General features: G+C 56.6%; 2 protein-coding genes across 2 annotated transcripts; one reads left to right on the top strand and one right to left on the bottom strand.

Moving 5' to 3' along the window:
• CSUI_000606 (uncharacterized protein) lies at positions 1–4,120 on the bottom strand (the record flags this gene model as incomplete). The annotated part of the gene is made up of 2 exons (XM_068060839.1): positions 1,756–4,120; positions 1–1,655 (listed from the first exon to the last, which is right to left on the bottom strand). Coding segments are annotated over exons 1-2 (3,377 nt in total), but the record flags the coding sequence as incomplete, so codon positions are not given.
• Positions 4,121–5,554: 1,434 nt separating this feature from the next.
• On the top strand, positions 5,555–9,578 carry CSUI_000605 (uncharacterized protein). Its single transcript, XM_068060838.1, has 5 exons — positions 5,555–6,553; positions 6,700–6,898; positions 7,083–7,340; positions 7,444–8,318; positions 8,559–9,578. The coding sequence occupies exons 1-5, from the start codon at positions 5,645–5,647 to the stop codon at positions 9,504–9,506; spliced, it is 3,189 nt and encodes a 1,062-aa protein (XP_067927185.1). The 5' UTR covers positions 5,555–5,644; the 3' UTR covers positions 9,507–9,578.
• Positions 9,579–10,580: the final 1,002 nt, after the last annotated feature.

Below are 10,580 nucleotides of genomic sequence, written 5' to 3'. Positions count from 1 at the left end.
TCTTGCTGATGACGAGCTTGTTGCTCTTGCTGTTGTCGAACGGCTTGTTTGTATCTCTGACGCGCCTGTTCTTTCTGTTGGCAAAGAGCTTGTATCTGCTGTTGGCGAAGCGCTTGCATTTGCTGAAGAGCGCGCTTCTGCTGGATGACGTTCTGTAGCTCTGCAGACGAGGCTTGCTGCAGTCCTGGTTGTTGTGCTGGTGTTACACCTTGATGAAGGGCCGGTGAAGCGTCCTTTTTAAGGGGCTGCTGTTCAAAGAGGTTTTTAGGCTGACCCTTAAGAAGGGCTGCATGTTGTACGCACAAGCTGGCATCTTGGAGTCGATACAGTGCGTCCTGCTTGCTCTGAACGAACGCTTGGCACTGCCTCTGCAAATCTGCTTGGCCCTCCTGCTCCAGCAATTGTTGTTGGATTCTGTCTGCAAATGACATTTCGCCTTTCGCAGAAGCATTCGCTGTCTGTTCGTGAGGCGCTTGATGGTTTGCTACCTCAGCTTGAGATTCGACGTCGATGTGAGTACAAGGCTGTCCTCGCCTCTGCACCACAGCCACAACTGCTGGACCGGTTTGATCGCCGTCAATGCTAACAACTCGAGTCTGCGCTACTTCGATTCGGCCCAGCTTTTGATCTTTACAGCCTCCGACCTGATCCTGTAGATCTGCCTCTTTCACCTCATACTGACGGTAGGGGACTGCTTCCTCATTTATATCGGCCGCATCACGCTGCCATTCACACGTCCGTCTTGCAGTCTGCGACACGGACGAGCTAACTGTCTTTACACTCGCCTGAGTTAAGCCGTCAGAAACAAGGACGGACTGCCCGTGTTTTTCGTCTCCGACTGACTGGATCGCATCTGCCGCCATGGCTTGTGTCTCCACGGAGACTTGTGACATCTGCGGTCTGTGACGAGGCTCGAGCGGGACCGCCGGGCTTAGGTCTCTCGTTAAAGGCGCGCTTTCGCTAGTATCCTGATAGCGAGTAGGGGGCGTGATATGCTTACATGCCCCAAGGGGAACTGAAGTGAGGCCAGCACGCCTCTCGGAAGCGTCTGCCGCTTCAGCGCCCGGAGTTGATGGGGCAGCAGTCCTTTCCACTTCAGTTCCTTCGACGGAGCTCACGTCACTTCCTCCAGGCGTGCGGCATGCATCTGTGGAATAGTCAGCCTGCTGCGATGTGACATAGTCACTGTTTTTATCGCCGTACATCATGGCTTCAAGACTGCATCCCGGCTCCAGACTTTCCTTCGTACGCTCAACCATAACCGAGCTCTCGCCTTGGCAAGCTGCCGCATTCAGAGCTGCCTGCTCCAGCATGTTCACGGCTCGGGGCACCTGCTGGTACTCCACAGCGACGGCCTGATCGCGCGCTAGGTCTTGGGTAGACTGCGATGAGGCCGCAGAGGACTGACGGCTACACTCTCCTTTTGAAGCTCCACTTGTTCCGCTAACCAGTCGATCCTCAGCGTCCGGGAACGGTGGGGTGGTCCCAACTCCCGAACTGTATCGCGAGCTGCAGTTCGAATTCGAACTCAAGCGGGCACCAGCATTCTTCGACTTGGCGTCTGCGCTTACCACGCTCCGCAGTTTCACAATCTCCTCAGGTGGCGGCTTGGATCGGAAAGTGGATGACCTGATGTCACGTCGTCGCGTCGAGTCCTGTTGGCACATAAACACAGCAGCAAGCAGAGCGATAAGCCGGCGGACACCCTCGTGATGAGAGGCTACGATTCTAGCTGGTTTCTGTAGGGGATCTTACTCGCGAAATTTTCCCGTCGCGGCAGGAGTCAGGCTGAAACACCTTTCCAGAACGGGTAGGCCCGCCTGATGTCCCGTTCTCCGGAGTGACCTGCCGAGAGACGGTCCCCAAGGCGCTGACAGACAAACCGCGGCGTTGAGCATAGGTCTGAGGTTTATCGAGACCAGCGCTTTGGTCGTTGTCCTCCAATTCTGAGTGTGGTTCGGTCGCAACTCCTCGGCTCCCGGGCCGGGTTCTGACGGTGGTAGTTGACGGGATTGACGCGGTAGTCTGAGAACCTCGCCCGCCTTTCCGAGAAGCATCACTCGTCTGCCGAGAATGAATAGGCAGTCTCCCTACACCTCCGCCTCGAGATGACCGGCCGCCGGTATTCGTCTGTAGGGCCTTTTCTTGGAAACCGGCCTTCATAGTACGCGAGGAGCCAGAGGTGGAGAGAACCTGGCCTTCCGCGTTTTCTCGCTCGGCTCTCTGTCGGGCCGACGCAGAGCTTTCTCTCTTCAGCATCCCTAGTTGGGTCAGGGTCGACCGGGCGACTCCAAGTGCTCGTTGAGCACTCGATGAGCTCGTTTCATCAGGACGCGATGACCTTCGTACACTTGTAGTCGGAGAGGGCGATATACCACTTGTCTTTGGCTCCCAGAGGCTTTTCTTAGTGTCCTTCTTGGCGCCAAGACCCTTCGACTTATCGGTTGAGGAATTTGAATTGCGCATGTTCAGCACGCTCGCTGAACCGCAGGTGCGAGGAGGCGGTCTCCGACTTCCGGCAATCTTTTGTGCCGCGCTTAGCTGTGTACGGAGTGGCATCGCTGCTTGACTGGCTCCAGTGGGAGTCGGCGTGACCCTGGATATCACCTCAGAAGAGGGAGATCTTCGGTCAGGAACCACCGAGCCCTCTTCGTCACCCATTAAGTTATCTTTGCTGTCGGTGTTGTTGGACGGATTGTCTTGAAGGCCAGCGAGAGGGCTCCCTTCACCCGTAGCGGCGCCGTCTGGGAGAGCTGCAGGAGAGCCACACGTAGGACTTGACGAAGACACCCGACGGCTGGCCGAGACTGGGGTGTGCGATCTGAGATGGCCGTGTAGATTGGACGAGTTGTGCATCACGTAAGCACACTCTGGGCCTTGCTGCAAGGCTGCCGCGGCCTGGGCCTGGCCAGGCTGACTGCAGAACAAAGGACCTCCTGCGTAGGGAGGATACATGATTGCACCTGCGCCTGAATAAATCCCCTGAACGCCAGACGGTGCTGTCCAGACTGGACAGCCCGGGAAAGCTGCTCTTTGCTGTTGGAGTTGGTACTGCTGGTGAAGGGCAAACTGCTCCTGCTGGGCAGCTGCGGAAAGGGCTGCTCCTTTGGAGGAGCAGTCAGCAAGTCCATCAAAACCTGGGGAAACCCGGGAGGCTTCCGAGTGACACCGAGCTCGACTACCGAGACGGAAGTCCGCAACTGTTGGGTAAAGGACGCCGTCTTTTCCTAGCATGGTCACTTGAGGAGCAATCTGCGGAGGAAATCCCTGCTGAGAGTTGTAAACGCCTCTCGCTGCATTGGGCAAGAAGACCGGGGAAACGTTCTGGTATTGAACGCCTGGGGCTGGCACAGGAAAAGCTGACACCCCCGCTCGCGCCGGCATCTGATGGTAACTGTGGTGTACCGCTGGTGGCTGGGGGACCGGGGAAAATCCGGCTTGAGAGCCGCTTGACATTACGCTCTGTTGGTGAGCCATGACTGGCCCCTGATCGCGCAACGAAAGGTCAGGGACAGCAAACGGAGGCCGGCCTCACTACCGAGAGCGGGCCCCGGGTGCTTGCTATCGCTCTGAGAGAGCGCACACAAAAAGACGGCTGTGTTTCACCTTCCAGCAAAACACCGAGGTGAAACATAAAGAAAGACGGTTACCAAGGCAGCTCGACGGAGCTAGCCAAGGTGTCTAAAGAGGGGCTACGCGAAGTCCAGAAGACAGCGACATTCGTAAAATCACTCGCGCAAAGGAGTGCGAAGACAATCGGAGAAACGGTGACGCCCCAGGAAAACCTGGATGTCACAATCGCCACCGACGTCGAAATCACACGATAGCTTTGAGCGGGCAAACATGGAAATGAGCATACCCGGAAAGCGAGCAGGATCCACGAAGAATGCAAGACAGTGGCATCCGATGAGGCTGCCAGGACAGCTTCGAAAAGAAGCACAGAAGTGTGAGAAGTTCTTTACGGAAAGGCCAGGACTGGCCTGAAAACAGCGCCGGTCAGGAATACACGTCCGATTTTGAGCACGTTGCGTCTGAGCAGGAAAGCGAAAATCAGCAAAGGCGGCAGCCGATGCGCCCGGAGCCGCCCGTGGCTAGTCGCAGACCCACGGCAGCATCTTATTGCGCGATCCTGCCGGCAGCGGGGGAGAGCCGTAGCAGAAGCAGACCGAGACCTGTGTGTGTAACAGGAGGTGGACGCACGCGACGAAGAACGGCTTAAACAGAGGTTGCATAGAGAATCTGAACTGAAATCTGTTTGCGGAGGTCTTTTTCGGAATCTCCACTACCTACAGGCTGTGCTGTGTAGCAGCATGGCCGAGCCTGTGGGCTAGCTGGCCTTGAAGGTAGCGCAGTGGCCGGTATCGTGGTGTCGCGCTCTCCCATGAGGCGTCACCGTGCCCCCGTGGCAGCACTCACAATTCCACTGAGCGCTTTTGCAACGGGGACCAAGAGCATGAGCGACTTGCTCGGCGGAGTGAGAGTTTACCATCCCTAACAGTCTGTTCAAGAGCCTTTCGTCACCCTGCGTAGGATGCTGATCCGATGGGGACAGCAGAAAAGCCACCATGTCTCCGACGTACTCAGCGCCGGTATCCCGATTCTGTCTCGTAATGACAAACACCTTCATTCTCTATTCATAGCCGGACCTGCTTTCCAAAAATTCCACGAGTAAACCTGCCCCGCAGATCCTACTCAGCAACAGGCGAGTCTTCACAGAGCAGTGACCACGCACTCCACACCAGGAATCACGATGCCGCTCGTGTGTAGTTGAGTTACTGTTTTGCCTAGCAACTTTCGAAGAGATGTATACGGACTCTGAGGTGGCAGGTGAGTCCAGCACCAGGCGGTCGATACACGCTTGCCGGAGCGAGGGCTCCCAGGAGGATGTGCCAGCGCACGGAGTCGCGGATGGTTTTGCAGGCCAAGCGAGTACCGAATTGCGTGGGTGAGGTACAAAAGACGACCTTCAATCGCGACAGTGAGCTTTCTGTGACGATTGGCTTCTGCAAGCGTTACGTCGGGCTCAACCAAAGTGGTATGCCAGTCCTCGAGAGAAACAGTGGGACTGTGCAGACGACACAGCATCCGCTCGGATAGCACGAACTCAAACAGGTTGCCGTTTTTGAATCTAATCCGCAGCAGGTGGCGGATAGATCGGCTACGGCTGTCCCTTCTTTCAGGTGAGGGTGGTCCGGCTCAGCTATCTCATCAGCACCGTGGCCAGGGCGAGGGGACAGCCTGGTGACCAACCGCCGTGCAACCGCGGTTCTTTTTGGCAAGCCGCACTCCCAGCTCTCTAGAACAAAGTTTATTATCGGTCTAACTGTGCTGAAGAGCGGATGGCCACACAGCCTCCGAAGCAGCCAGAATATAACCCGTGCTTATGTCATTCGTACGCGACTCCACAAGCAAGTGCTTACTGCACTTCTTTTTTGCCAAGGCGACTAACGTGCGGAAGTCAGAGGCAGCTCGATGCGTTTGGGGTGCCTCAGGTGAAACGGTGGTGCCTGAGGCAAGCTACCCATTCTCTGCTCCAACTGCTATAACGCGGACCGCTGTAGCTTTCAGAGAGGGTCCCGGCCATTGGCAGTGAGACGTTTCGCTCTGTGGACCTCTATTTTGTGCGGCAGATCGCTTATCGAAGATGCGCACTTGGGCACACCGGCGCTTCTGGCGCCGCGCCGCTTACCTCTCCCTGTTCACAGGTATTTTCTTGGGCGCGATCTCGCCGTGCCTCGCGGCGAGCACTGGGACCACTCAGGATGAAGGCTCCCGGATTTTCGCTTTTTTGCCCGTTGACCAACTTTTGCCCACTTTGCAAGACTCTACGTTGCTTCCGACTTTCTTAGACGCGCTACCCAGTCAGTGGGCACTTCCAAAGTTTACTCCGTCGTCAGCAGCGGAGCTCGGACAGCTTCGTTCCTGGCTCGAGAAAACTGGAGACCGCATGGTAAAGTTTTCTGTAGGGCAGCCCGCTTTGAACATCACGGCTGTGTCTCTGGGCCGACCGTCCTTGCTTGCTGGCCTCTTGGAGGAGGTGCTAAGCACGGGCGGCACCGAGAGGGAGAAGACCCTCAGCTCGTTCCTTGGTACGGATGGTCTAGGCAACCTGCCACCGATTTTGAGGGAGTTCGCAGCAGCACTTCCCCTCCCGTCTCAAAGCGGAGAGACCGGAACCTCTGGAGCTGCATCAGCTGCACCCCACAGTGCGGAGAGCTTGCTGGACCTGTTGCCGGATTTGGATCTACTCAACACTGCGCGCTTGGCAGAGATTTTCGCCGTCCCAACTGAACTTGCCTGGCCTGTCGGCCGCCAGAGGCTTGAGCTTCTCCTTCCAGTGATCACTCGGAGGGACGTTGGGGGAGAGCGTCTGGCATCGATGGGAACAGCTGAGTCGCTTACAGCTCTCCGGGCGGCCCCAGATGACCTCTTGATCCCGCTTGCAGAGCCCAGCGGGAAAATTGTCTTCGCTAACCTTGCTGACGCCTTCCCAGATCTGAAGTTCCCTCCAGAACTCAATGTTCTCCCTCTCGCTACCCTTAGAAACAAAGACGTGAGCAGCACCACCCTACATTTTCAGTCGCGGTGTCACTCAAGTTCAAAGTGTACAGTTTCCGCGACATTCACGTGTAGGTCGCGTTATTTGGAGGCCGTTTCCGTTGCGGGTGTGTGAATTTTTCTTACCTTATATGCGTCCAGTTGGGCTCGATGGATTCTCTCTGGCGCGCAGTCAAGGGCACCGTGCTGTCTCGTATGGCAATCTTGGGAGGTGACAACTCTCCCTACCTTGTCGGCCCTGTACTGAGTCTTACCAGCCTCTCGAGGCTCCAGCTCGCCTCATCCCTTCCGCTTGTCCAACGCATCACCACAAACGTCACCAACAGTCTGGCGGTCCCAGGTCAGTTTTTTCGCGCTTTACAGAGAGTGATACTCCGTTGGCAGTTCACATAAGGGGCCACCCCTGTCTCTTCTAGTATCTCCATTTGAGTAACACGCCAGATCGCATTCGCTCCGCGGAACTACCTCCACGGCGAAAACGTAAAATTTCTTCCGTGTGTCTTGACGATGGTCTTCTCGCTCAGGTCTGGAAAACAATGACGCCTTCTCGGTGGTATCTGAAGCCTTAAGCTCAGGCATCAAGATTGATGACGGAATCAAGGATCTTTTCGCCAACCAGGCGTTCCGGTTGCAAGAAGCGCTCCTCGCTCCCTTACAAGAGGCTTTTCCGCGTGGTGACAATATGCTGTCGCGGGTTCAAGCTAGGGCGCACTCGCTGGCCAAGCTGTCACCACGTGACTTCCTCGAGAACCAGTTCTTCGAACTCAAGCTGCCTGTCGTCGGTACGTTTTGTCATAGTCTCCCTCTGGTCCGCTCTTGTGTACAGCCGTCTACTACTGACACTTGTTAACTCGGGGTAACGCGTCAGGGTATATGGGCCTGCAGGACTCCCGCGGGAGAGCTTACTGAGCGTTTTCGCTCCACTGCAACACCTCCGAGACCTGTGCGGAGGCGCCACGACTGGGGAGGAGTCGTCCGCTAGCTGCCCACTGTCGTTGTCTCCTCTGAGAAGTGACGATGTGCCGACCTTAACATTCGGGAACCCCGTTGCTGAGGAGGGTCTTGAAGCTATGTACATGAGAGCCGAGTACCTCTCCGAACAACTGCGCAGCTCACTTGAACAGTTACAAGATCGTGTGTCGCGGACTTGGGCCCGGGAAGCAAACAGTCTCGACAGCGCGAACCGCGCAGAAAGTAATGCGGGCGAGAAACCGGCGGCCAGCGACGCCGCGGCGCTCCAGCAAGCACTGGACGCGACCGTGAAGCTTGCCAATACTATGGCCGCCGCGCTTAGGTCCTCCAAAAAAGAGGTCAAGGCTCTTCATCTCCTCGACGCGACAGAAGACGAAAGTAGAACCGCGAGTGTGGATTCTGGTCCGTCCGCGCTGCCCTTGGTGAAGCCTGCCGCTGCCGGTAGCACATCGCAACTCCGGGCATTTATCGCTAATATTGAAGGAGGCCCTCTCCTGGCCGTGCCGCGAAGTATGTACGGGCAACTTCTTAGAGGCACAGACCATCTGAAAAGCACGACAACACCCAAAGAAAATCACGTTCGGAGACGGAGACTGCAGGCGGCAACAACACCACCACTCACTATGCCTGGTAGGACCGACGGCCTGGTGCTGGTGGACCCGCTTTTGCTCAGCAGTCTCCTCGGCAACTTGCGTGGCTCTGACGGCCCGGGCATTCTTGGGCTGCTCAGAGAAACAATGACACAAGGGCCCTTCGCGGGACCTGCCGCCGATGCGGGAACAGCGGAGGTAAGGTCTGGTCACATGTGACGTACACGCCTTGAGGACGTCACTTTTCCGGCAGGCGTAGGAGGTAGCACCGAGGAGCTAGCTCCCCGTGATTCACACCGGCGGAGGCGACGTGCTCCATGGAGTGCGTATCCGGCATCCCGTATCTTCGCGCTGAAGGCAGTACTGTCCCGGGCCTGGAAGGGGGCGGTCGTTTTGCGACAACGATGCTGCTTTTCTGTGCTGTTCTCCGTCCTACAGGCCCGTTCTTTTTTCCCCCCTCTCACTCCTCTCTTAGAGGACTTGTTTTCTGCCAATCTGCTCTCCCTGCCCACTCTTGTCACGCCAGCGGCGGATCTTCTACGGACCGGAACCTTCCCTACGCCGCTGCTGCAGATTCCCCTGAGCCAGTGGGTATCATCCACATTACTTCCCGCGGAGCTCTCGAGCCGAACGCTGCCCGAGTTACTTGCCATCGAATCGGTTGCTTCTCAGATGAGGGCACTTCCCTTAGCAGACCTCCTTCCAGGAGCCCGTGCAGCTATGGCCTCACTGGGTCTCGAGCTGCCGGCAGTCCTTGACGATGAGAGTACGCTTCTTTCGAGGACTGTGGGTGATCTCCAATTAAATGCGTTGATGCCCCCACAATTATTACAGTTACCCCTCTCCCAGCTAGTGGACGGTGGCGGAGTAGTCAGCAGAGAAATCCTAGACCTCCCTCTAGGGAGTGTTCTCGCAGGCGGTGACGCAGCCGCGTCTCTGCTCACACAGCCCTTCGTAGACGTTCTCGGTCTTCGTGGCATCCTGGATAACGTTATGAGCCAGACGCTTGCCTCTCCTGTCGCCGAAGAGCAGGGGCACGGTCCGGCAGGCGCCCTGAATCAGCGTGCCGCTCAGGCGATATCCAGCGTGGGCGCTCTACCCGGCGGTGCCATTGCTCTGCCCGTGGCGTCGGGGGAGTGGCTATCACTCCGTAGTCTCGGAGATCTAAGCCACCTGTCTATTCCGTATGTCACGGGAAGCGGGGCTGTCGGTAATGCAGTTGGCACGGGTGCAGCCGCGGGCAATTTCCTCGGAGGAAGAGGAGCACCCTCCCCACAAGTGGCTAAGGGCGCAAGGCTGCTTAAGAACGTCTTGCCCGTCGGCGAAGCGCTCAAGAACTTACCGGGCCTCGCAGTTTTGCCCTTGGGCAATGAGCTGTTTTTCTGAATCCTGAACCTCCGCAAGAAGCCTCCAGGCATTTCCAAGCCTTTCGTTCAGGAGACCTAACTGCGCCGGGAGTGTGGTTTACCCAAGCTTTGTCAGGGTCCTGTAAAGTGCCAGATGTCTCGTCCTGTGCGATCCGGCCTCCCCTAAAGTCTCCATCTGTTTCACTCTTTCATATTCATGAGTTTTGTTGGAGAAACTCGTTGCGCTAGTATCGTAATGACTTTCGTTTTTGCTATGGTTTTTCCTGCGACCTGGAGCTGAGGTCCCGGTGTTGCCGCTCTTTCTGCCTGGGATGCTGGCACCTTCGTAACGGCAAGCAGCGGGCGACGTTCTCCAGAGAAGCCCACTGGGCACTACCGACGCACGGAGAGAAATAAACAGGTTACCGATATCAGGCACTCGGAGAGGGTCGTTGGGGGGTTGGCCTAAGTGGCAAAGCATGTTAGTCGAGAGCCGCGCGACACGTACTACTCGGAATCAGACAGCGTAGAAAAAAAGCGGGTCACACTTCGCCCACGACAGGAAGAAAACCGTTTACAATCAACTGTCTTACTTGGCTCGGGGGAGGACCAGCCGTCGGATGAAAGCAACACCTTTGTGCTCATCCGGTACTAGCGTGTACAATAGACGTAGTATCTTAATGTGGCGCCAGAACTCACAGATATTGCAACCAAGTGAAGTTTCTGTAGAATCTGCAGGCAAATGCACAGCTTACTCGCGACCCGCGTGCGCGTGTCGCAAAGACAGGCGTGAAGCGCTATGCACGCAGGTTACGAACGGATCCTGAGCTGCACGGAGAGCGAGCGCCCGTGACTTGCGGCATAACGCCCCCTCGTTTCATCACAGCTCCTGAGCTTGTCTAGATCTAGTATGAACTAGCGTATCGATGGAGGCACTATCCAGCGCCCCGTCTTCTTTGTTAGCGCAGTTGGCTTGGTCGGGCAGTCCCACATCCATCAAGTTGAACAGAGCCGTAGCTCCCACAGTTCAGTCATCTTCAAGGTCTCCAAGAAATCACAAGGTTCAGGTGCGTCTCCACGTCCTCCCAGGAAAAAAGCAGCTTCGTCTTCTTCA

This window comes from Cystoisospora suis (assembly GCF_002600585.1).
Source record: "Cystoisospora suis strain Wien I chromosome Unknown contig_229, whole genome shotgun sequence".
Taxonomy (NCBI): Eukaryota; Apicomplexa; class Conoidasida; order Eucoccidiorida; family Sarcocystidae; genus Cystoisospora; species Cystoisospora suis.
Note: the sequence above shows the minus strand (reverse complement) of the source record. Positions and strands in the feature narration are given on the sequence as shown.

Bases quoted from the DNA above. Each gene is read 5' to 3' on its own strand.
- CSUI_000605 (XM_068060838.1), top strand. From the start codon at position 5,645: ATGCGCACTTGGGCACACCGGCGCTTCTGGCGCCGCGCCGCTTACCTC. The intron at 6,554-6,699 runs GTGAGCAGCACC...ATATGCGTCCAG, and splicing joins CTACCCTTAGAAACAAAGAC to TTGGGCTCGATGGATTCTCT. The intron at 7,341-7,443 runs GTACGTTTTGTC...ATGGGCCTGCAG, and splicing joins ACTCAAGCTGCCTGTCGTCG to GACTCCCGCGGGAGAGCTTA.